The sequence below is a fragment of the Neoarius graeffei genome, chromosome 18 (genome assembly GCF_027579695.1).
Source record: "Neoarius graeffei isolate fNeoGra1 chromosome 18, fNeoGra1.pri, whole genome shotgun sequence".
In the NCBI taxonomy this organism is placed as follows: Eukaryota; Metazoa; Chordata; class Actinopteri; order Siluriformes; family Ariidae; genus Neoarius; species Neoarius graeffei.
In genome coordinates this window covers 51,831,332-51,856,894 of record NC_083586.1, presented here as the reverse complement: position 1 = coordinate 51,856,894, position 25,563 = coordinate 51,831,332, and the positions used below count along the sequence as shown (strand labels likewise).

The window sequence follows — 25,563 nt, the reverse complement described above, 5'->3', positions numbered from 1 at the left end:
GGGAAGACATCAGCCGTATCCACCCAGCCAGCCCCGGAGCCACCTTCATCAGACACATGTCAACTAAAGTGTTCGCACGGCGTAATAGGTGTTCGAGTAACATTCCCGCTGCATCACTGCTGCGTAGCTTTCGTTTTTATGGCGTACACATGACGTATCAAAGCTGCTACGTATGTGCTATGGATTTTTAAGCGTGGACTTAAAAATACTCCGCACTCTGGCGTACAAGGAGATCATGTTACACATCCTACAGTATTAGCTACGTAAGCTGGCGATGCCGTGACGTTCCTTTCTTGCTGCCACGTATCGCCAATGCGTGAACCAAGCATTAATGAATGTGGTCTTCGTTTTGTCCCGAGCTTCATACATGACTGCTCGCTCGTACCCTCATGATATTAAAAACCTGCTCATGTGACTGTTTATTGCGTCCCGTGGGATCCCAATCCCAGTGCACACCTCTAGTCTCGACCAGATGCCACGTGAAACGTTTTCACAAGCTGTTTTTTTTGTTAAAGGAATTCATATCTTTATTTGTATCTGTTCATTCCAAACAATACATTTCTTTCATGGCCATGGTGTCTGACAATTCATTGCAGCTTATTTTTTTATTTCTTGACAGGGTCTTTAAGGGCTCTGAAGACATTTGTGTAAGCTGTAGCACAAAATATGAGCCATTCTTTTGTTTAATGTGACACTGCTAGTACAGTATATTGAAAGGATATGACTGGTTTCAAACAAATTAACAATAATTATAGTAGTTGATTACTTCTCAAACATATACCTCAAAGATTTCTAAATCTGGCAGCTAGAGGAGAAATAATGTGCTTGTAAGTGCTTTTCACATTATGCATTCTATAATTCAAAATATATTCATAAATCATAGCTGACCCTTCCAGACGAGAATGCAGGGGAGTACTGCGCATCTCGTCTGCATTATTTTAATCAAGTGTGTCACATCCTCAGTCCAGATTGAATTGCAGGTTATGGGGAAGAGAAGCTGTTGCCAGAGGTCATTTGATCCATTATGAGATTCCACTTCGATCTGGGCTGTTTTTACCACCGGAAGGTACGCTTTGTAGGCTGATGTTGAGCATCAGTGGGTTGCTTTTTAGCTTTTGCATTTGAATAGACTCTAATGGGATAAAAAAAAAGAAAAGAAAAGGAAAAAAAAATTCCAGAGTGCTTTCAAGAATGAACAGTATGCACTGTCTGAAAAGTGTTATCAAAGGCCTAAGTGGTTAAACAGCTTTTGAATGATATATTTAGCATCGAAATAAAATAAAGGTATTTGTGATACAGAATGCAAAGCACTTCTGTAAGTTGCTCAGAAGTTGTGGAGTCTATTCAATGCGGTAAATGTAAATGAAACCTTGGATTGGCACAGATTGGTGCATTTGACACGACTGGCCAGGATGTTTTAACGGACAGACTTGACACTCAGTTTCGATCTGAAGGTGATGATACACGAGGCAACCTTTTGGGCAATGGCGCTTCGACACTTTCCCATTGAGATTGGGCAACATCATTTCTATCTGAACGATTTTGATCGTTTTGAGCAACTTTTTTAAGATCAGCCAATCAGAGTGCTAGCAACGAATCACATGACCACTTGAGAGCTTCTGAAATTTTCAACAAAGATGGCGGTGTCTCCGGCAGTGGAGCGAAGAAAAAGAGAGACGACTTATATCTTTTTTATGCCGGTAAGTTTTTATGTTATGCGTAAACCCAAAGTGGTGAATTTACCTCATCAAATGCTTAGAAAACCATCCATCCATTATCTCTAGCCGTTTATCCTGTGTAGGGTCGCAGGCAAGCTGGAGCCTATCCCAGCTGACTAAGGGCAAGAGGCAGGGTACACCCTGGACAAGTTGCCGGGTCATCACAGGGCTGACACATTGACACACAAACAACCACACACAGTCACATTCACACCTACGGTCAATTTAGAGTCACCAGTTAATCTAACCTGCATGTCTTTGGACTGTAGGGGAAACCGGAGCACCCGGAGGAAACAGGGAGAACATGCAAACTCCATACAGAAAGGCCCCCATCTGGGCTCGAACCCAGGACCTTCTTTCTGTGAGGCAACAGTGCTAACCACTACACCACCATGCCGCCCCCCATTAAAAAACCAACAGACATCTATTTTTATGTACTCAGGTTGTAATTAAGATATCGATTTTTTTTTCCCCAGCTAAGTGTAAACTGCCATTAGCGAACCACCGCTCCAGAGAGACTGAATGAGATTGAGCTAACTAGCAGTGTTTTTTGCTAACATAGTTAACTGAAAGTAATCGCTAGCTATGTAGGGATAATGTTAGCTCTCTTGTGTCAAGTTAAAAGTGATGGGCAGCTCATGATTTTTATTTTTTAATGAGTTATAATGGCGGCGGCACGGTGGTGTAGTGGTTAGCGCCGTCGCCTCACAGCAAGAAGGTCTGGGTTCGAGTCCTGGGGCCGGCGAGGGCCTTTCTGTGTGGAGTTTGCATGTTCTCCCCGTGTCCGCGTGGGTTTCCTCCGGGTGCTCCGGTTTCCCCTACAGTCCAAAGACATGCAGGTTAGGTTAACTGGTGACTCTAAATTGAGCGTAGGTGTGAATGTGAGTGTGAATGGTTGTCTGTGTCTATGTGTCAGCCCTGTGATGACCTGGCGACTTGTCCAGGGTGTACCCCGCCTTTCGCCCGTAGTTAGCTGGGATAAGCTCCAGCTTGCCTGCGACTCGGTAGAACAGGATAAAACGGCAGGAGATAATGAGATGAGAATGAGATGAGTTATAATGGCGATTGGCTCACTTATTGTCTGATATAATTCACATACAGAGCATGATTACTTGTGGAACCCGAGGGCAAAACAATACAAACTTCAGAATCTAAATAAGAAAGACAGCCTTTCAGGAGCTCCGTCAGCCCCTTTTCCTCTTCAGCAGCCATCTCCTGGTCCACGTCCTCTTTTCTTTTTTGCTGAGATGAGAATTAAACCATTATGTTTTTGTGATGCATGTATCCGTCATTAGTTTTAGCATATGTGATTGAGGCTAGTAGCATTTTAAAGAGATTTAAAAAGTGTTTATTTTTAACAGAATAATGTGGTTATGTTGACTTATAAATGTTAAAATAATGGCAAATTATCTTTTGATCAGAGGATCTGTTCAGTTTTGTGCCAGAACTGATACTTACTTGAGTGAAATAAAGGCTGAAGCCAAGACAAAAGTGACAGCTGAAAATGTTTCAGTGCCCATCTTTGCGGTGTCCGTCTCCCTGGCAATAGATTTGCTCTTATCTGATTGGTTGTTGCCGATTGTCTGTTGCTCTAATTCAGTGGTTCTCAACCGGGGGGGCGCGCCCCCCTGGTGGGGCGCGGAGGTACTCCAGGGGGGTCGCGAGTAGGCTTCATGTATGGAGGAAAAAAAAAAATCTGGGGCTAACAGGCTATAGTAGCTAAGCAGATGCAACACATTTACCCATGTCAAAATGCAGGACATTGGACTATTACATACAAATCAATACTATTATAAAATCTATCATCAATCTATCATAAAATCTTGTGTGTGTGGCCGCATCAGTCGGGGGAACTGTGATATGTTCCCAAGCCTTGCAGACTTTATCAGTAATGCAGGCACTTCCCACGATTTCTCATCTGTCTTTCAAGCAGCGTCAGAGCACCTGTCGGTAATGAGAAAACAGTTTGCGGCATACTTCACAGAGGATTATCGCTCTTTTGCGTGGGTTCGAGATCCATTTGTGTGTACTGCTGACGAACTTCCAGTTGACATGCAGGAACAGCTTATTGAGCTGAAGAGTGACAGTAGACTTAAGGCAGTCTTCACCTCATGCCCTCTTTCGACATTCTGGGCAGCATTGATGCAGGAGTACCCGCAACTGTGTGACGTAGCCTTGAAACTGCTCATCCCATTCGCATCGACCTACTTGTGTGAGGCAGGATTTTCAAAAATGACTGCGCTCAAAACGAAATATCGCAATCGTGCGCAAATTGAGGATGACTTGAGACTGTGCTTGTCAAACATTTCGCCAAGAATCGAGGATCTTTGTAAGGCAAAGCAAGCTCAGGTCTCGCATTAACGCAAATGCAGATCACAAAGGCACAGTAAAAAGTAAAACCTAAATTCACGCCTGGTCCCAATTCCCAATGATATCAATAGCCAGCTAATGATAAGCCTAATAAAATACCTAATAAAAACACTAATAATAATAATAATGATGCCTATTAATAATAATAATAGCATAATAATAATAATAATAATAATAATAATAATAATAATAATAATATCAACAACCAACAACAGCAATAATAATAATAATAATAATAATAATAATAATAGGCCTAATAATAATAATAATAATGCCTGAAAGAACATAAGTCTTGTACTACTGCCAACAGCTTAGTAATGATAATAGGCCATAATAATAATAATAATAATTATAATTATAATAATGCCCGAAAGCAGATTAGAAATGTGGTGCTACTGCCAATTATAACAATAGCCTAATAATGATAATAGGCCTATGTATTTCTATGGAATGGATAATGCTACTACTGCTGCTACTACTACTACTACTACTACTAATAATAATAATAATAATAATAATGATAATAATAATAATAATAATAATAATCTAGCCCAGGGCTATCTATCTCTCTATCTCTCTATCTCTCTATCTATCTATCTATCTATCTATCGGTCAATATAAGGTGCTGTAGGTCGGGTGGCGTCACTGCGGGTGAGTGTGTTTGGGGCGGAGCGAGAAGAGGGGCCCCCAACTGCAATGAACCAGCTTTGGTGGGGCCCAGGTTGCAAAAGGTTGAGAACCCCTGCTCTAATTAATTGCCCCGTGTCTCACCTGGTTGCCCGTTGCTGGCAACACTGCCCGAAAAGTTGCCCCGTACGGTATATCATCATCACCCTTAGTTCTTGATCTTATTTGAAGAAATAAAAAAAATAATAATAAAAAATGTGATAAAATGAATAGAGCATGAATAGAGATTCCTCAGACCCTGCAGTGTGCAAATGGTATTTCGTATGGTTCTGTTTTCGGGGTTTGCATCTCGAGATCTCATCTTTTTAACTGGAAGAAAAATTCCATGAACCATTCCATGGATTTAGGAACAAAATCTATAAGTTGAAGTACCGTATTAGGCTCATTATTTACATTTGTACGATCATGTTATGGTTATTTATTGCGGCCCGAGAGCCCCACTGACAGAACAGTCTAACTAATAGGCTAACTAGAGGAATTCCTGGCCATGTTTTACAGACCCCTGGAGCTCACTTTGAAAACCACTGACATTTGACAAACAGGTAACACACCGACAACAAACACAAACACGTAAACGTTTCTTAAAATAAGTCGTAATTTAATGTTACATACCCTCTGAATAATGGGACAGGGTCAGCAGGCTAACACACGAAGCCCCAGCTCCTGATCCAAATATCGTCACCCTTTTTGGATCTCCTTTGAAGGCTTGGATGTTGTCTTTGATCCACCGCAATGCTTGAATCTGGTCCAACAAGCCGTAATTCCCTTTGGCAGCCTGATCCCCTGTGCTTAGAAATCCTGTTGGCACAGAATATAACAGGCCTGTAATGAAGAAGGATCTTTCAGGTTCTTCATGCGGCAGGATTGAGCATTGTTGGATGGATTTGAAAAACCAAACAGTGGAACATGTAGCATCTATCCTGTTGTGGCAGCGACTGACCGGAGTCATGAGATGAATGGTTAAACCTGTGCAGTGTATTTTTACTTTCTTTGTGTTTGATCTTTACCTCACCTGCGACGGAGTAAACGGGGCGAGGTATTATAATCAGTGCGGTTTGTTTGTGTGTGGGTCTGTTAACAATCTAGCTTCTAGACGGTTCACCGATTAACTTCAAATTTTCGGGTTGGTGGGCAATGGTCTGTAGATTATCTGATTAAATTTTGGGGGTAATCGGGTCAAAGTGAAGGTCAAGGTCACCGGAAAGGTCAACCTTTCGGTCAAAATAACATATTTTCCATCATAACTCAAAAACGGTTGCCGATAGACAGATGCTTACTATTATGAGCATATAGGAACTCCTATATGGCCTTTCATTTGGCACCATGATCTTTGACCATGAGTGACCTTGAAAGGTCAAACTCAAGGTCATGAGTTTTTAAAGGGCTATAACTTTTTAAATGGTTCATGATAACCAGATGTTTACCATTATCAACATAGAAGAAGTCCCATATGGGCTTTCAGTTGCTGCCATGACCTTCGATATTGAAATGTCAAACTCAAGGTCATGGATTTTCATAGGACTATAACCTGACAGCTGATGATTGAGAAATATTACCATTATCAACATATAGGTATAAAATAAGTGCTGCAGGGTGAGGTTTGTTTTGCCTGGCAACACTTATGATTTTGATAAAGGGGAAGGGTTCCATGGCTGTGTATCTTCCTCAAACCCGGGTTTTGGCACCAATGTAACACCTGGTCAAGCAGAAAGGGGAATGAGGAAGTAGGCGGCAGGTTCTGGAGACAGCAATGTATATTTTTTTTTTAACTGATTATTGTTTAATTTAGCAAATAAAAAACTGTAGCTCTACCTAAGGAAAACAATGACTACTGAGGTATAAGTGTCACCCCGTCATTGCAAGTGCTATTCAACACAACGTCAACGGTCATCTTGACAACCCTTACTGCAAAGCGGTTCGGATATTCACCATGGACTTTAGCAAGGCATTTGATTCTATCAAGCATGACCTACTTTCCTATAAGCTTAAAAATCTTCAAATAAGCCCTTATATCGCCAACTGGTATTTAAAGGAACAGTCCACCGTACTTCCATAATGAAATATGCTCTTATCTGAATTGAGACGAGCTGCTCCGTACCTCTCCGAGCTTTGCGCGACCTCCCAGTCAGTCAGATGCGCTGTCACTCCTGTTAGCAATGTAGCTAGGCTCAGCATGGCCAATGGTATTTTTTGGGGCTGTAGTTAGATGCGACCAAACTCTTCCGCGTTTTTCCTGTTTACATAGGTTTATATGACCAGTGACATGAAACAAAGTTCAGTTACACAAATTGAAACGTAGCGATTTTCTATGCTATGGAAAGTCCGCACTATAATGACAGGCGTACTAACACCTTCTGCGCGCTTCGGCAGCGCATTGATACAGAGCTCAGATATCAATGCGCTGTCGAAGCGCGCAGAAGGTGTTAGTACGCCTGTCATTATAGTGTGGACTTTCCATAGCATGGAAAATCGCTACGTTTCAATTTGTGTAACTGAACTTTGTTTCATGTCACTGGTCATATAAACCTATGTAAACAGGAAAAACGCGGAAGAGTTTGGTCGCATCTAACTACAGCCCCCAAAAATACCATTGGCCATACTGAGCCTAGCTACATTGCTAACAGGAGTGACAGCACGTCTGACTGCGTCTGACTGACTGGGAGGTCGTGCAAAGCTCGGAGAGGTACGGAGCAGCTCGTCTCAATTCAGATAAGAGCATATTTCATTATGGAAGTACGGTGGACTGTTCCTTTAAGCTTTTTGAAAAATAGATAACAGAGGGTTATCCATAACAATATCATATGTTGCTGGAAAGCGGTCAGTAAGGGTATGATACAAGGGAGCATCAACGGACCCTGTCTATTTAACATTTTCATGAATGACCTAGGGGCGGCACAGTAGTTAGCACTGTCGCCTCACAGCAAGAAGGTCCTGGGTTCAAGCCCAGTGGCCGATGGGGGCCTTTCTGTGTGGAGTTTGCATGTTCTCCTCGTGTCTGTGTGGGTTTCCTCTGGGTGCTCCAGTTTCCCCCACAGTCCAAAGACATGCAGGTTAGGTTAACTGGTGGCTCTAAATTGACCGTAGGTGTGAATGTGAATGGTTGTTTGTCTCTATATGTCAGCCCTGAGATGATCTGGCAACTTGTCCAGGGTGTACCCCGCCTCTCGCCCATAGTCAGCTGGGACAGGCTCCGGCTTGCCCGCAACCCTGCACAGGATAAGCGGTTACAGATAATGGATGGACGGATGAATGACCTAGAAATCTACTTTGACATGTCAACTGCACTATATAAATACACGGATGACTCAACCATCGTTTCACCAGTCCTTAACCCCTTCAGCCCTGATTTCATTTCTCCTGAGCAATTTTTTTTTTTTACACAGCTGATTTTTACTCTTCTTCAATGTAGAAATGAAGTCTGAAGATTTATCATCCATCCATTATCTGTAACCGTTTATCCTGTGCAGGGTCGTGGGCAAGCTGGAGCCTATCCCAGCTGACTACGGGCGAGAGGCGGGGTACACCCTGGACAAGTCGCCAGGTCATCACAGGGCTGACACATAGACACAGACAACCATTCACACTCACATTCACACCTACGGTCAATTTAGAGTCACCAGTTAACCTAACCTGCATGTCTTTGGACTGTGGGGGAAACCGGAGCACCCGGAGGAAACCCACGCGGACACAGGGAGAACATGCAAACTCCACACAGAAAGGCCCTCGTCAGCCGCTGGGCTTGAACCCAGGACCTTCTTGCTGTGAGGCAACAGTGCTAACCATGACACCACCCCTTGCCAACTCATGTATTTATTAATCTTTTTCATCTCTGTTACAATGGACTCCATGACTAAATGAACATAAAATATCAACAAACCTTCAGAACAAATTGCCATATTATTTTAGTAATCATGTCATCAAATGATCAGATATGAACAAAATATTTTGAAAAGGATATGTGTGTGTGTGTGTGTGTGTTATTCAGTAACTCATTTTCGATGAGCTGCTTTGAAACAATCTCAGTTTGGCAGTCAAAGCACAGGGGATTGTTACATTTGTCACAAAAGACGTGCTTTTTTTCTATATAGTAGAACCTTTTGCATCTGGTAGCCTCTTTCTTGTCATCATAATTCGGCATGTGGTCCACTGTGTCAAACTGGACTTCACATAGGGGCCATATATCCTGAGCTTGTTTAGGTTAATGGACGTGAACTGGCTCAGGAGACATGCTGCGTCTTCCACGTTTTACCCCCACTGGTTTTTCCACTCTCACAAGACATTTGGTCACATTCGTTATACCACCACTCCAAAGGAGAGGGGTTATACTCATTTACCTCCGTCTGTCCGTATCTCTGTCCATCTGAAACACCCTTTTTCTCAGCAACCACAAATAACCACTTGATACTTGGTACCAAACTTCAGCTTGGGGTTCTATACCGTGTATACCGTTTTCAGGTCTGTCCCACATTGACTTGCTGTTTACTGACTGAATGTATTTACAAAACATGTAGTATGCATTTACAAAATTTTCGTAACACTTTTCTCAGCAACTCCAAATCACAACTGCTTGATATTTGGTATTGAGCTTCAGCTTGGGGTTCTATACCATGTTTACCATTTTCAGGTCTGTCAGAAATCGACTTCCTGTTTACTGACTGAATGTATTTACGAAACATATAGCGTGCATTCACAAAATGTTCGTAAACACTTTTCTCAGCAACTCCAAATCACAACTGCTTGATATTTGGTACTGAGCTCCAGCTTTTTCATTTCATTTTTTATTATTTATTTATTTGCACAAAACAAAACAAGAATAGACAATAATCATAAAATCTACGTGCACGAGGAGGGGAAAAGCCTAAAAAATCTTATACTAAGCCCTCCTCCTTTAAACTGCTTAAGTAAATAATAGTGACATTAATCAACTAAGGGCGTATTCACACCTACGTTGTTTGGTCCGGACCAAACGACCAAACGAACCAAATTTCCCTTGGTCCGGACCTTTTGGGTTGGTCTGAATACAAACCACCGAACTCTGGTCCGGACCAAACAAGCGGACCGAGACCGAGCTGCAAGGTCGGACTCGGTCCGGACCAAAGGAACCCTGGTGCGGATCTTTTGGAGGTGTGAAAACAGACCGGACCTAATCCGACAGTTTTGCTTTTTTGTACCTTGGGAGCTTCCGTCGTTTGTCGAGCATTATGGGAAACAGAGTCTTGACACTCCACCGCAAAGTGCAAACACTGTTTCGGTTGTCAAGGGTCGTTCAGTCACCAGTGGTAGGCGAGTACAAAAAATGAGTAGGGGGCAAACGTGGGCCGAGGAAGAAACGCGTACCCTTGTGGATATATGGGCAGATGTCCACATATCTGAGCTTTTGGAGAGAACACACAAAAATGCCGACGTGTTTGCTGTATTCAGTGAGAAAATGAAGGAGAAGGGGTTCACGCGCTCCCCAGAACAATGTCGGCTAAAAGTGAAGAAACTCCGTCAGACCTACATTAAAATCAGGGACATTCTTTCAAAAAGTGGCGGTACTAGCGACGCAAAAAAGAAATTCCTCTATTGCGTGAAGAGCCAGAACTGTCACAACATGATGTGCGCTCATCAGCGCTATCCTCCATAGCCGCCTTGCCCTTTGTCGTCGTCGTTGATAAATTACTTGTACAACAGCATAGTAATCGCACAATTGTGAAAACAGTAAAAACTGGAAAAAACATATAGCTTTGATGACATTAAAAAGAATAACAGCACGGAAAGCCTCCATGACTACTTTTGAACTTAACGCTTTGTGCGCGTGTCGTCTCTGACCAATAGCTGAACGACCTCAGGGCGCGTGGCTTTGTTGACAGATTTTGGTCCGCTTACTAAAATGTACAGTGTGAAAGCGAACCGCACCAAAATGAAAAAATAAAAAAAACATTTGGTTCGGACCAAAGCAAGTGAACTATCGAACTATCCTGGTCTGAATACACCCTCATCTCATCTCATCTCATCTCATCTCATCTCATCTCATCTCATTATCTCTAGCCGCTTTATCCTGTTCTACAGGGTCGCAGGCAAGCTGGAGCCTATCCCAGCTGACTACGGGCGAAAGGCGGGGTACACCCTGGACAAGTCGCCAGGTCATCACAGGGCTGACACATAGACACAGACAACCATTCACACTCACATTCACACCTACGCTCAATTTAGAGTCACCAGTTAACCTAACCTGCATGTCTTTGGACTGTGGGGGAAACCGGAGCACCCGGAGGAAACCCATGCGGACACGGGGAGAACATGCAAACTCCGCACAGAAAGGCCCTCGCCAGCCCCGGGGCTCGAACCCAGGACCTTCTTGCTGTGAGGCGACAGCGCTAACCACTACGCCACCGTGCCGCCTGAATACACCCTAAGATAATAAAAATCAAATACAATACCATACAGTAAATTAAAAATAATAACCTAACAATATATGATACTAAACACTAAATTACAAACATTTTATATAAAAACTCAGAAATGGCTAGGGTAGGAGAGGAGATGTTTCTTAAGGTTCCGTTTAAACATGATTATGGAAGTAAAATTTTTCAGGAGAAGATCATTCCATACATTGACACATTTATATTGCACACTCATTTGAGCCATGGAAGTTCTAAATAGGGGAATGTGTAATTGAGTGCTTTGTCGAGTTTGATATTGGTGAAACTGTGAATTAACATTAAAAAAGTTTTCAAAACATAGAAAAAATTGTTATTAAGAAATTGAGCTGTGAAAAGAGCAAGCTGAAATCTATTAATATCTAAAATATTTAAAATTTGAAACTGTTGGAACAATGGTGAAGAGTGGGTGTACAATCTGGAACCGGTAGCGATATGTAAAAATCTTTTCTGACGTAACAATAAAGGGTGAAGTGAAGTTCTGTAAGCACACCCCCAAACAATATTGCAATAAATCAGGTAAGGGTAGACTAAACTATTGTATATAGTAATAAAGGTTCTCTGAGTAAGAATGTATCTAATTTTACCCATTATCCTGATAATTTTTGATATTTTTTTCACTAGCATAGCAATGTGGGCCTTCCAAGTTAATCCATCATCAATAATTATACCAAGGAATTTTGCCTGACTCTGTTGGGAGAGAGGAAAATTCTTTCAGTAGATTTTGGATTTATTACTTTTATAAATCTCTTATTTTTACTACAAAAGATGAGGTAATATGTCTTTTTAACATTGACAGACAGCTTGTTAGCTTCAATCCAAGTAATGGCCTTTTCTATTTCTTGGTTGGCCAGTCTTATTAAAGAGTCAAAATCCGAGTGCGACAGAAAAAGATTTGTATCATCTAGAACAGAGATTCTCAAACTGTGGTACGCGGGCTCCATTCTAGTGGTACGCCAAAGAATCACTTAATTAAATATAAATTAAAAAAAAGTGAAATACTATCCATAATATCCGAATGGATGAAAATATCTTATCAACCGATGACAAGAAAATGAAAGGAAATACAAATTAAGTTAATAATTTAAAAAAGTTTGCAAGTGCTTCTGGGTAGCCATACGTAGCGTACGTACGCAATGCATTCCCGCCGGTTCCGCTGACAGACGGTTATCCGCCATTGGTAGACTAGGCTGTGATGGGAAAAGGTGGAGGTGGCTTTGCTAATTATGACGAGTACGACAAAATTAATGTCATGGCTTAAATCCGCGAATGGGAGCGTGGATCAGGGGAGAGGGAGAACTGAAGAGGACGTGTGTGTGAGCCGAGCACAGATGCTAACGACAGTGGCAAAACCAGCCCCAGAACTGCTAGCAAACGGCAGAAACCAGTGAGGAGGAAGTATGACGAAAAATACATAAAACTGGGATTCATTTGGAGCGGGACAGAGGAGCTGCCCAGGCCGCAGTGTGCTGTATGCAGGGACGTTCTGAGCAATGAGTACATGAAACCATCGCATCTCAAACGGCATCTTACAACCAAACACACAGCACTAAAGGACAAACCAATGGATTTTTTTTACGAAAACATGATGAACTGAAGCAGTCCAAGTCCACCATTCTGTCCTATGGTACACCCGTAGCCAAAGCACAGGAAGCTTCATATCATGCCAGCCTCCTGATCGCCAGAGCCGGTAAGCCGCACACAATCGGAGAACTGCTGTGTTTACCATTAGCCAAAGAGATGACACGTATCATGTGTGGAGAGAAAGCTGCCAGAGAGTTAAACTTTTATGTGCAATTAATTTTATTTGATTCATTATTTAAGGACAGTGTTTTATTTTCCTATATTTAAACAGTGTTACTGTTCAAAGTACTGTGCGTAATGTTACAGTGGCCAACAATATTAAATATACTTGTTAAATAAAACCTCCGCCTTGTTTTTAATGAATACTTAGACCTACTACGCTACTGTATTTTAATGTTGGTCATTATGGTGGCACTTGGAGAGCCAAGTATTTTCTGAGGTGGTACTTGGTGAAAAAAGTTTGAGAACCACTGATCTAGAATGAAGAAAACAATCGAGGATGCTTCTGCAAGATCACTGACGTAGATAAGAAACAATAAAGGTCCCAGAATTGATCCTTGAGGAACTCTACATTTTACAATTTTGCTTGATGACATGATTTCATTAATAGCTACATACTGCTGCCTGTTAGATAAGTAACTAATAAACCACTTAAGTGCTGTATCATTTATGCCATAAGCTTTTAGTTTACTAAGTAGAATGGCGTGATTTACCGTATCAAACGCTTTAGACAAATCTAGAAAGATTCCTATAGTGAATTCTCTATTATCAATAGCCTTTGTAATTTTATCCATTAATTGTATTAATGCCATTGAGGTAGAATATCCCTTTCTAAAACCATATTGATGTTTGTACAAAATGTCATTTTCATTAAGGTGTTTCAAAAGACGAATATATCTGAGTTTTTCGAGAACCTTTGGAATGCATGGCAAAACTGAAATCGGGCGGTAATTGTTAACTGAGGTAGAATCATTGCTTTTAAAAATAGGAATTACTTTTGCTATTTTTGTTGCGTTGGGAACCACACCATTTTTAAGTGACAATGTTAGGATATACGTAAGGGGAGATATATCTTTAGGATTTTTGCACTGATTTCGTCGTGTCCAGCAGCAGAATCTTTCAGATTAGAAGAACTGTCACATGCACGCTTCAAGCACAGTGAAATTCATCCTCTGCATTTAACCCATCTGAAGCAGTGAACACACACGCGCACACACCCAGAGCAGTGGGCAGCCACACCAGAGCGTCCAGGGAGCAGTCAGGGTACCTTGCTCAAGGGCACCTCAGCCCAAGGCCGCCCCACGTCAACCTAACTGCATGTCTTTGGATTGTGGGGGAAACCGGAGCACCCGGAGGAAACCCACGCAGACACAGGGAGAACATGCAAACTCCACACAGACAGGCCCTCGCCGGCCGCTGGGTTCGAACCTGGAACCTTCTTGCTGTGAGGCGACAGCGCTAACCACTACACCACCATGCCGCCCCTTAGGTACTACATCTTTAACTTCGGCCATGGATGGTGGTTCGAATGATGTCAGTTGACTATTAAACTGTAGCTTAATGTAATCGAGAGGGTCTTCTGACAAAGAGGGAATTTTGCTTTCTAGAGCGGGTCCAATATTAACAAAAAAATGGTTGAAGTCTTCACAAATCTCAGTTTTATCTGTGATAAATTCAGTATCATTTTGGATTTTGTGTGGGGTTGCTTTTATTCTATTGCTGCGATTTAACAAGTCATTAATTACATCTCATGTTTGCTTAACGTTACTTCTAGCTTCCTCAAATTTGTTGTGGTAATATTTCCTTTTCACAGTTCTTATAGTATGATTTAATTTGTTTTTGTATTCTTTATATGTACAGTGGGGCAAAAAAGTATTTAGTCAGTCACCAATTGTGCAAGTTCTTCCACTTAAAAAGATGAGAGAGGCCTCTAATTTTCATCATAGGTACACTTCAACTATGAGAGACAGAATGAGAAAAAAAATCCAGAAAATCACATTGATTTTTAAAGAATTTATTTGCAAATTATGGTGGAAAATAAGTATTTGGTCAATGACAAAAGTTCATCTCAATACTTTGTTATATACCCTTTGTTGGCAATGACAGAGGTCAAACGTTTTCTGTAAGTCTTCACAAGGTTTTCACACACTGTTGCTGGTATTTTGGCCCATTCCTCCATGCAGATCTCCTCTAGAGCAGTGATGTTTTGGGGCTGTCGCTGGGCAACACGGACTTTCAACTCCCTCCAAAGATTTTCTATGGGGTTGAGATCTGGAGACTGGCTAGGCCACTCCAGGACCTTGAAATGCTTCTTACAAAGTCACTCCTTCGTTGCCCGGGCGGTGTGTTTGGGATCATTGTCATGCTGAAAGACCCAGCCACGTTTCATCTTCAATGCCCTTGCTGATGGAAGGAGGTTTTCACTCAAAATCTCACAATACATGGCCCCATTCATTCTTTCCTTTACACGGATCAGTCGTCCTGGTCCCTTTGCAGAAAAACAGCCCCAAAGCATGTTGTTTCCACCCCCATGCTTCACAGTAGGTATGGTGTTCTTTGGATGCAACTCAGCATTCTTTCTCCTCCAAACATGACAAGTTGAGTTTTTACCAAAAAGTTCTATTTTGGTTTCATCTGACCATATGACATTCTGGGCGGCACGGTGGTGTAGTGGTTAGCGCTGTCGCCTCACGGCAAGAAGGTCCTGGATTCGAGCCACGGGGCCGGCGAGGGCCTGTCTGTGTGGAGTTTGCATGTTCTCCCCGTGTCCGCGTGGGTTTCCTCCGGGTGCTCCGGTTTCCCCCACAGTCCAAAGACATGCAGGTTAGGTTAACTGGTGACTCTAAATTGACCGTAGGTGTGAATGTGAGTGTGAATGGTTGTCTGTGTCTATGTGTCAGCCCTGTGATGACCTGGTGACTTGTCCAGGGTGTACCCCGCCTTTCACCCGTAGTCAGCTGGGATAGGCTCCAGCTTGCCTGCGACCCTGTAGAAGGATAAAGCGGCTAGAGATAATGAGATGAGATATGACATTCTCCCAATCCTCTTCTGGATCATCCAAATGCTCTCTAGCAAACTTCAGACGGGCCTGGACATGTACTGGCTTAAGCAGGGGGACACGTCTGGCACTGCAGGATTTGAGTCCCTGGCGGCGTAGTGTGTTACTGATGGTAGCCTTTGTTACTTTGGTCCCAGCTCTCTGGAGGCCATTCACTAGGTCCCCCCGTATGGTTCTGGGATTTTTGCTCACCGTTCTTGTGATCATTTTGACCCCATGGGGTGAGATTTTGCGTGGAGCCCCAGATCGAGGGAGATTATCAGTGGTCTTGTATGTCTTCCATTGTCTAATAATTGCTCCAACAGTTGATTTCTTCACACCAAGCTGCTTACCTTTTGCAGATTCAGTCTTCCCAGCCTGGTGCAGGTCTACAATTTTGTTTCTGGTGTCCTTTGACAGCTCTTTGGTTTTGGCCATAGTGGAGTTTGCAGTGTGACTGTTTGAGGTTGTGGACAGGTGTCTTTTATACTGATAACGAGTTCAAACAGGTGCCATTAATACAGGTAACGAGTGGAGGACAGAGGAGTCTCTTAAAGATGATGTTACAGGTCTGTGAGAGCCAGAAATCTTGCTTGTTTGTAGGTGACCAAATACTTATTTTACCGAGGAATTTAACAATTAATTCATTAAAAATCCTACAATGTGATTTCCTGGATTCTTTCCCCCCATTCTGTCTCTCATAGTTGAAGTGTACCTATGATGAAAATTACAGGCCTCTCTCATCTTTTTAAGTGGGAGAACTTGCACAATTGGTGGCTGACTAAATACTTTTTTGCCCCACTGTATACTGAGTCAGAGGCGTTGGGTTTCTAATATACTTCATGTAGAGTTTGTTTTTCTTCTTAATAGACTTAAGCAAACCATGGGTCAACCATGTGTAACGTGGTGGTCTCTTCTCTAATTGATAACTAATGGGCACAGCACAGTTAATGCCACGTCTCTAGGTTCGGGAAGGAGGATAGTAAGTGGGCAGAAAAGCACAACAAGAATATGGTTTGGTAGAAAACAGGTAAGTATGTCTCGTCTCGTCTTCTTCCGCTTATCCGGGACCGGGTCGCGGAGGCAGCAGTCTAAGCATGGAAGCCCAAACTTCCCTTTCCCCAGACACCTCGGCCAGCTCCTCGGGAAGAACACCGAGGCGTTCCCAGGCCAGCCGAGAGACATAGTCCCTCCAGCGTGTCCTGGGTCTTCCCCGGGGCCTCCTCCCCCCCCGTAAGGTAAGTATGTATTAAAGGAAAAGAAATATATTCACTTCTAAACATGAACTGCAGAACAGGTTACAATACTGACAGTGAGGCCTCAGGGAACAAAAACAAAACAACAATAAATAAATATATACAAAAGAATAACTCTTTTCTGTCCCACAGTGGCTACCCGGGTAGGCTTCTTTGCTGTAGGCACAAGTCCAAGTGTATGTGGAAATGTATATGTGATCGTGTGTGGAAAAAGAAAAAAAAAAGATAGAGTAGCAGTGCACTGTCTGAGTCTCTTAGGTGATGGAAGGCGCCTGACGACGGGAACTCCTCACACTATCTCGGCATGCGCTCACCGCTGGGTCTGGCTCGCCATCTAATATACCGTCTAGTGGTGGTAAAAGTCTCCTAAAAAAAAAAACAATCTGCATTGCACAGACTACGTTCATTACGGTCAATTTCTGCAACCTTACAATCTCGTTACAAAAAATCTCTCTCTCTCGCTATTTCTTTAACTGAACAAGAAAGAACAAAATGCAGGAAAACTTAACTGTTAATTTATGAAATACATACATTCACATTTGCAAAGTACACTTAGAAAATCTGCATTTTTTTCAGAACAAAATGAAAATTCAAATACAGTGTAACAATAAGAGAGCAGGGTATCGAACTACGCATTCAAAAGCGTCTGTTACAGTAGCATACATCTGATCACTCGACGCACTAGCACGCACACGCATAAAGATTACCAGCCTTACACAAGTTCATACAATCATACGATCGACAATCATACAACACTACTCTGATTGGGTTTTTTTCCCCCCAAAAAAACCTCGTACTCCTTTGTATGCAACGAATTTAGTCCCAGGTCTATCCTTCACTTAACTATATATACTAATACCATGCTAACATGACTAGTGAATTTGCTAGCATAGCACAAGAAAAGAAACAACTCAACGGAGTTTCGCTCAACAAATGCAGACGTGGGAAAAGTTACTCTACATGTTACTCTACATGTCCACTCATGCATGTACATACATGTCAACCTATACGGAATGTCCATATTTTATACGGATTTGATTCAATAAACGTAGTATACGGGCGTATAAATAAAGTTATACGGATTCTTTAAAAAAACTTCAATATTTATTTATAGCTATAATCAATTCCCACGATGATAAAAGAGCGCATAACATTTACAAACGTACTGTACACCACAGACAGCCAGTAAAGAGTCTTATGAAATCGCGCGTTATCTTGTGGTAGCGAGACTTCGTTCCACTTTTGATCATGCGCACACCGCATTGCGAGAATCCCGCCAACCAGGAAGTAACATTTTGTTTGAAACACGTATTTCCACCTGAGCGGCTTTCACTAGCGACTGAAAAGATTCTGAATGGGCACTCCGGCAAGATCAACACAGACACTTGCTGTGACATGCAGCCTAGTGAGGTATTGGTGTGGAGTGCTAAAAAAAAGCTGTCATGGAGTACAATTAAGAACATTAGAGTGACACTTTGTGTTTTTGTCAAACATTGGAGCTTTGTATTCATTCTGAAGGTTTATTGTTATTAATATTGAATAAAAAGTAACTGGGATATATCATTGTTAATTATCATTCAAATTTTAGGTAAATTATTTTAATTTGCATCTTATACGGATTTTATAAGGGAAATACGGATTTTGGAGGTTGGTTATACAGGTTTGATTGACCAAAGGTTGACATATATGCATGTATACTGTGCTGCCGTTTTTTTTTTTCTTTTCGGAAGTGCGCCCTCTAAAGGAACTATCTATAACTGGCTTACAGAGTCTGGGATTAATTCATGTGGGTTACACATGGTTTCCTATGAGAATGTGAGCCAATTTTTGTAGTTCTGATTGGAAATGATTCGTCAAACAAAGAACTAAATTCATACTTGCCAACTTTTCAAAATTCTCACGGGGGAGAAAAGTGCGTGAACAACATTTTCAATTGGACGAGGGTATGATGCGCGGTTGAAACGATAAAAACAGTGGATCCCAATTAATTGCAAACCATTTGAAATTTATACAATTAAAGAGTTTTTGAATTGATGATATTGTTCTATCAATTACTATAGGTTATGGGATTCATGTACCGGTATCAGGCATGAGAGAGCTCAGAGTGGAAAATCTGAAATAATACTCTTGTCTTGAATTTTAATAGAATAACAATGAAAGGGAAGTCTTAAATCAGATTTTGAGCTGAAAAATCTCCTGCCTGAATATTGTATACATACAGTACAGAGACCCACAGAAAATAACACAAGTGATGCTTTAGAAGAATGTTTATAATTTCTTAAAATGGTCACAGTGAATGAAAGTATTATTGGACTGCATCAAATGTGTTTTCCTTCTGTAAGCTCATGTAAAAATACAGAGAACTATATCATCTCATCTCATTATCTCTAGCCGCTTTATCCTGTTCTACAGGGTCGCAGGCAAGCTGGAGCCTATCCCAGCTGACTACGGGCGAAAGGCGGGGTACACCCTGGACAAGTCGCCAGGTCATCACAGGGCTGACACATAGACACAGACAACCATTCACACTCACATTCACACCTACGCTCAATTTAGAGTCACCAGTTAACCTAACCTGCATGTCTTTGGACTGTGGGGGAAACCGGAGCACCCGGAGGAAACCCACGCGGACACAGGGAGAACATGCAAACTCCGCACAGAAAGGCCCTCGCCGGCCACGGGGCTCGAACCTGGACTTTCTTGCTGTGAGGCAACAGCGCTAACCACTACACCACCATGCTGCCCAGAACTATATCATAAATAAATTAAATAAAATTTTAATAAGATTTAACCAAAATAGTAACAACTCAATTAAATAAATACTGCACTGTCTTAAGCCTAGGTCACAACCGGATGTACGATTTTTTGGCCGTGCGATTTTTGGTGTTTCCCAAATCGCTGCGTTTTTTTGTTCGTGGAGAAAGACGCATGTTGGCTGTAAGCTTGTCTTGCAACCTGAAAAAAACGTAAGTGCCCGTAGAGTTTGTTTGACATGACAAAGAACCTCTGCGGCCAGTCTACGGCTCAAAAATCAGCACGTTTCACGCGCGCCCTCCGTGCGTTTCTTGCTTTTTTTGCACGTAGACCGGCCGTAGGAGCACATACGGCCGGTTGTGACCAAGGCTTTTGTACTACTAAAATGCATCTCTCTCACTAAACACTTTCCAACAGAATGTTTAAAAAGCACTAGAAATCCTATCAAAATCCTATCGGAATGCAGCAAAGGAATTTGCTCATTTGCAAACTTTGACTGAAAGTTTTCAAACAAAATGTAAAAATGCCACTATGGACCCTTTTCACGTGACGTCACGACAAACGCAGCCGCCATTTTGGACGTGTACTACCAGTAGTTTACCACAGCCAACATTGAGGAACGGCAGCAAAGAAAGTTTTTACTTTCAGCAAGACTTCCATCATGCCACTATATTGTTGTGCACCTGGATGTAGTAACCATCAACAAACAAGGCAAGGGTTATCATTTTATCGGATCCCGGTAGATGCTGACCGACGGAGAAGATGGATAGCGGCATACCAACGCTTGTGTAGTGACCACTTTGTTGGAGGTAAGACGAATAAAATTAGCCAGAAAAGGCATTACATTGCTGTTAACATTCTGTGGCGGCGAGTGTGTAACCAAACAGGCTAAAATAACCCATTGTAACCTCTTTGTTCTTCTGTAGTAGCTATTGTTGACTAGCTAATGTCAACAAGTAGCTAGTATGTTACTGTAGCAATGTTTACATTCAGTCATTTGGATGACTGTTAAAACCTTTCAGTCTCAAGTTTTTCCTTTACTGTATTTACTAGTTTACTGTAATTATGATCCGGCAGCTATTTACACCGGATCCAGTATAAATAGCTGCCGGAGCCAACGTCCGAGGTTCCGGAGCGCGCTCCGGCTTGCTCCCGGAGTGCTCCGGCCGAGGTTCCCCTCAAATTAAGCAGCGCGCGCCGGCTTGCTCCCGGAGTGCTCCGGCCGAGGTTCCGGAACACGCTCCGGCCGAAGTTCCCCTCAAATTAAGCAGCGCGCTCCGGCTTGCTCCGGAGCAAGCCGGAGCACGCTCCGTGACCTCGGCCGGAGCACTCCTGGAGCAAGCCGGCGCGCGCTGCTTAATTTGAGGGGAACCTCGGCCGGAGCACTCCGGGAGCAAGCCGGCACGCGCTCCGGAACCTCGGCCGGAGCACTCCGGGAGCAAGCCGGAGCGCGCTCCGGAACCTCGGACGTTGGCGTGTATGTGTATGGCGATGGGTTTTTAACGACATAGGTATACAGATCATGTGGGCCGAAGTCAGGTAAAGACGAGGGCTTCGTGTACTTCCGTACGTCAGTGAACAATCCTGGTGGAAGCAGGTAAACGTCGGTCTCTAAGCCTGCTAACCTCAATTTTTGCAAATACCTCTCCCTCTGCTCGCCCTGTAAATGCCCTACGTCGCTGGATAGTGAAGGTATTTTCTGCATCTCGCTCCTTTTTCTTTTATGTTCTCCGTTTGTCGCCTTCCTCGCATTCAAACCGATTCGAGCCGAAGTCCGCTACATGTCCAAAATGGTGGTCGCATTTACGAAGGTCACGTGACTGAAAAGGGTCTATAAGTACTACCATACGATCAAAATATGCTCCACAAAGAAATTCACTCGAATGCAAAATTTTAGTACGACCAAAATACACTCACTAGTAATCTTTCACTGAAAACCTCAAAACTCGATCAAAATCAATCACTTTCCAGATAATTCACTTGTAAACTTTCACTTAAAACTTTCAAACATAAATTCACAATAGCACTGAGACATGACCACACTATTCAAACACACTCACCAAACACATTCTTGGTCATGCAAAATTTCACTAAACACTTTAGAAGTTGTACAGTTTGTTTCTGAAATGGTATGGAAGACCAGTTTAATTTCACTCTCAAACGTCCATTATATTCTGATTTAAGGTATATTTACCTTAAAATGTGTAACTGGCTGGTCGAACATTTGCTTATCCGTGGAAATTCATTCTCCCATGCAACCTGGTATTTGCGTTCATATTTTTGCCGTTTGGTATTGGGTTTAGTGGCCATGATGAATGACTGCTTGTAAAAAATGTCGGACAGCCTGGGTGAATCCTACATTACGGAAGTGACTGTCGTTCTGTTCGTTGATTGGTTAAAAATCAGTTGACGTCAGCAGAAATTGTGGTTTTAGCTGATTTGGTGAGAAGACAGGGTCTATCAGAAGATCTATCCAGAACAATGTCTAAACAGAAGTTTAAATCTCATCTCATCTCATTATCTCTAGCCGCTTTATCCTGTTCTACAGGGTCGCAGGCAAGCTGGAGCCTATCCCAGCTGACTACGGGTGAAAGGCGGGGTACACCCTGGACAAGTCGCCAGGTCATCACAGGGCTGACACATAGACACAGACAACCACTCACACTCACATTCACACCTACGCTCAATTTAGAGTCACCAGTTAACCTAACCTGCATGTCTTTGGACTGTAGGGGAAACCGGAGCACCTGGAGGAAACCCACGCGGACACGGGGAGAACATGCAAACTCCGCACAGAAAGGCCCTCGCCGGCCACAGGGCTCGAACCCGGACCTTCTTGCTGTGAGGCGACAGCGCTAACCACTACACCACCGTGCCGCCCAAGTTTAAATCTCCTCCTACCAAATGAAACCCAGGCATTTGGGAGACCTGAAGAAAGACCTCCTGAATAAATAGATGATCGTCAAAATTAGGTGCATAAAGGTCCAGGATTCTGAATACATCTGCCCTTGTACCATGATATATCTACCTGAAGGGTCAGATCCAGTTTTAGTAGCAATGAAGGGGACGTTTTTATGCAGCAAAATCATTGTTCCTCTCGACTTTGAACTAAATGATGAAAAGAAAACTTGACTTACACAATCTCTTTTCAGCTTTTTATGCACGCTGTCTGTTAGGTGTGTTTCTTGTTTAGAAATTTGCCGTAGGCCTTTTCTATATCCGTCTCATCTAAAACGAGGTCCCAAGATGTACCTGATAGAGATACAATAAATTTTAGTTTATTTGTTTCGTTAATTTGACGATAAGAAAAACTTATATCATTTAATGGTTCCTCTATTCTAGATATCAAGAAAATCGGAAAATGGTCTGATATGTCAGTGACCATGATGCCAGATGCATAGTCGCTATTTAGTGAGTTTGTAAAGATATTGTCAATTAAGGAAGCAGAAGTTGGAGTTATTCTGGTAGGTTTGCATATTAGAGGGTAGAATGCGGAAGAGTAAAGGTTATTAATGTGATCAGTGGTGGGGGAGTGTGAATTTTTAAGCAAGTCTATATTATAGGTCACCTAGGATATAGCAAGTGCTTCTTTCTTTGTTAATCTTATCCAGGCATTGTGTTAATTGATCATTAAATTCCTGAACATCTGTATTCGGTGGACGATATACACAACCAATGATGACTTTTTCCCCCTTTTCTAAAGTTTGTACTAGTTCAATGAAAATGCACTGTGTTCCAGATTCATCAGTGTCAAATTCTAAATCATTTCTTTCTGCATATGTTAACTCATTTTTTACATATAGAGAACCCCCACCACCACCTAGGGTTGCCACCCATCCCGTAAAATACGGAATCGTCCTTTATTTGGCAATTAAATCTTGTGTCCCGTATTGAACCGATACGGGACGCAATTTGTTCCGTATTTTCATAAATGTCCAATACACATGTCTGTCTCACACGTATCAACACTAAATCTAACAATAATGAACAAAATAAAACAGGAAATACTACTGTGGCAGCGGGGGCGTGGTCAAGCACCGGTCTGTGACAGGAGGGCGGAGTTGGGGAAGGTAAGTGGCAGAATCGCTTCACCTGAGTGTCATTAACCTGTGTTTTGTGTGTTCTCCCCAGTAAACCGCCCTATTTAAGGAGGGAGAGCGAGAGCAGAGGAAGAACCGGACGAGACGCTGTGTGTGTGTGTGTGTGTGTCTCTCGCGCCAGTGAAAACTTGATTGCAACTCTGAAAAGTGTGGCAATAAAGCCGGTTTACAAACCTGATCTCTGTCCTGCCGTCCTCTGTGCTCCACCCACACGCGATTCACGCAACAGTGGTGCCGAAACCCGGGACCGTGGAGCACCTGTCCTGCAGCCCCATGGAATCCTCCCCGTTCGCGGACTTGGTCCACGCCCTCGCCACGGCCCAGCAGAGCCAGCACCAGGCGCTCGTTACACTCCGGAAGGAGCAGGAGCGCCGCTTCGAAGCCCTGGTACTGGCTCAACAGGAAGACCGCGAGGCGTTCCGGCGCCTCCTCGCGTCGGCGGGGTCCACCAGCGCCCCGGCCGCGGGCCCATCTCCCATCACTTTGACTAAGATGGGCCCGCAGGACGACCCCGAGGCGTTCATCGCATTATTCGAACAGGTCGCCGAAGCCTCGGGGTGGCCGATGGAACAGCGCGCGGCGCGCCTCCTCCCCCTCCTGACGGGAGAGGCGCAGCTAGCCGCACTACAGCTCCCCGCCGACCACCGGCTGGCCTACGCCGACCTTCGCCGGGCTGTCCTCCAGCACGTGGGGCGCACGCCGGAGCAGCAGCGCCAGCGCTTCCGCGCGCTGCGTATGGAGGAAGTCGGCAGCCCGTTTGCGTTCGGCCAGCAGCTCCGGGACGCCTGCTGGCGGTGGCTGAGGGCCGAAGATCGCGACGCCGAGGGGATCATCGACCAGGTGGCGCTGGAGCAGTTCGTCGCCCGCCTACCCGCCGGAACCGCGGAGTGGGTCCAGTGCCACCGCCCGGCGTCGCTGGATCAGGCCGTAGGACTGGCGGAGGATCATCTGGCGGCTGTCCCGGCGGCAGGACAACGGATGTCTTCTTCTCTCTCCTCTTCTCTCTCTCTCTCTCTTCCCCCTCCTCCCGTGTCCCGTCCTCGCCCCATTCCCCCACCACGGAGGCGGGGGCCGGCCCCACCCCAGCCGGCCCGCCGCACCCGTGGTGCCCTCCCGTTTCTCCCTTCTATGTCTGTCTCTCCCCCCCCTCAGGTGAGTGACCCCCAGTCCACAGCTGCAGAGGGGAGGCCCGGGCCGGTTTGCTGGCGCTGCGGGGAACCGGGCCACCTGCAGCAACAGTGTGCCGCGATGGAGGTGGGGGCGGTGGTGCGGATCCCCGACGCGCCAGAGGCTGCCCTCGATCAGGCCGGAGCATATCGCATACCGGTAAGTGTACAAGGGGCGACCTATCAGGCGTTGGTGGATTCGGGTTGCAACCAGACCTCGATCCGCCAAAGCCTGGTGCAAGACGAGGCATTGGGGGGAGCACAAGGGGTGAAGGTGTTGTGTGTGCACGGGGATGTCCACTGCTACCCGTTGGTGTCGGTCCACATACATTTCAGAGGGGACAAATCTATAGTGAAGGCGGCGGTTAATCCTCGCCTTACCCACTCTTTAATCTTGGGGACTGATTGGCCGGGATTCCGGGGGTTGATGGCACACCTGGTAAAGAGTGGGTCCTGCCGGTTAGCCGGG

The 25,563-nt window shown here is 43.8% G+C and overlaps 1 protein-coding gene across 2 annotated transcripts in view; it reads right to left on the bottom strand.

The window, feature by feature from the left end:
* nlgn4xa (neuroligin 4 X-linked a) overlaps nt 1-25,563 on the bottom strand; it is a 276,952-nt gene that overhangs the window by 40,049 nt on the left and 211,340 nt on the right. For both annotated transcript variants that reach the window (XM_060898990.1, XM_060898991.1), the window contains one exon: nt 5,388-5,573. In XM_060898990.1, the coding sequence (XP_060754973.1) occupies nt 5,388-5,573 (186 nt within the window). The remainder of the gene's footprint in view (nt 1-5,387; nt 5,574-25,563) is intronic.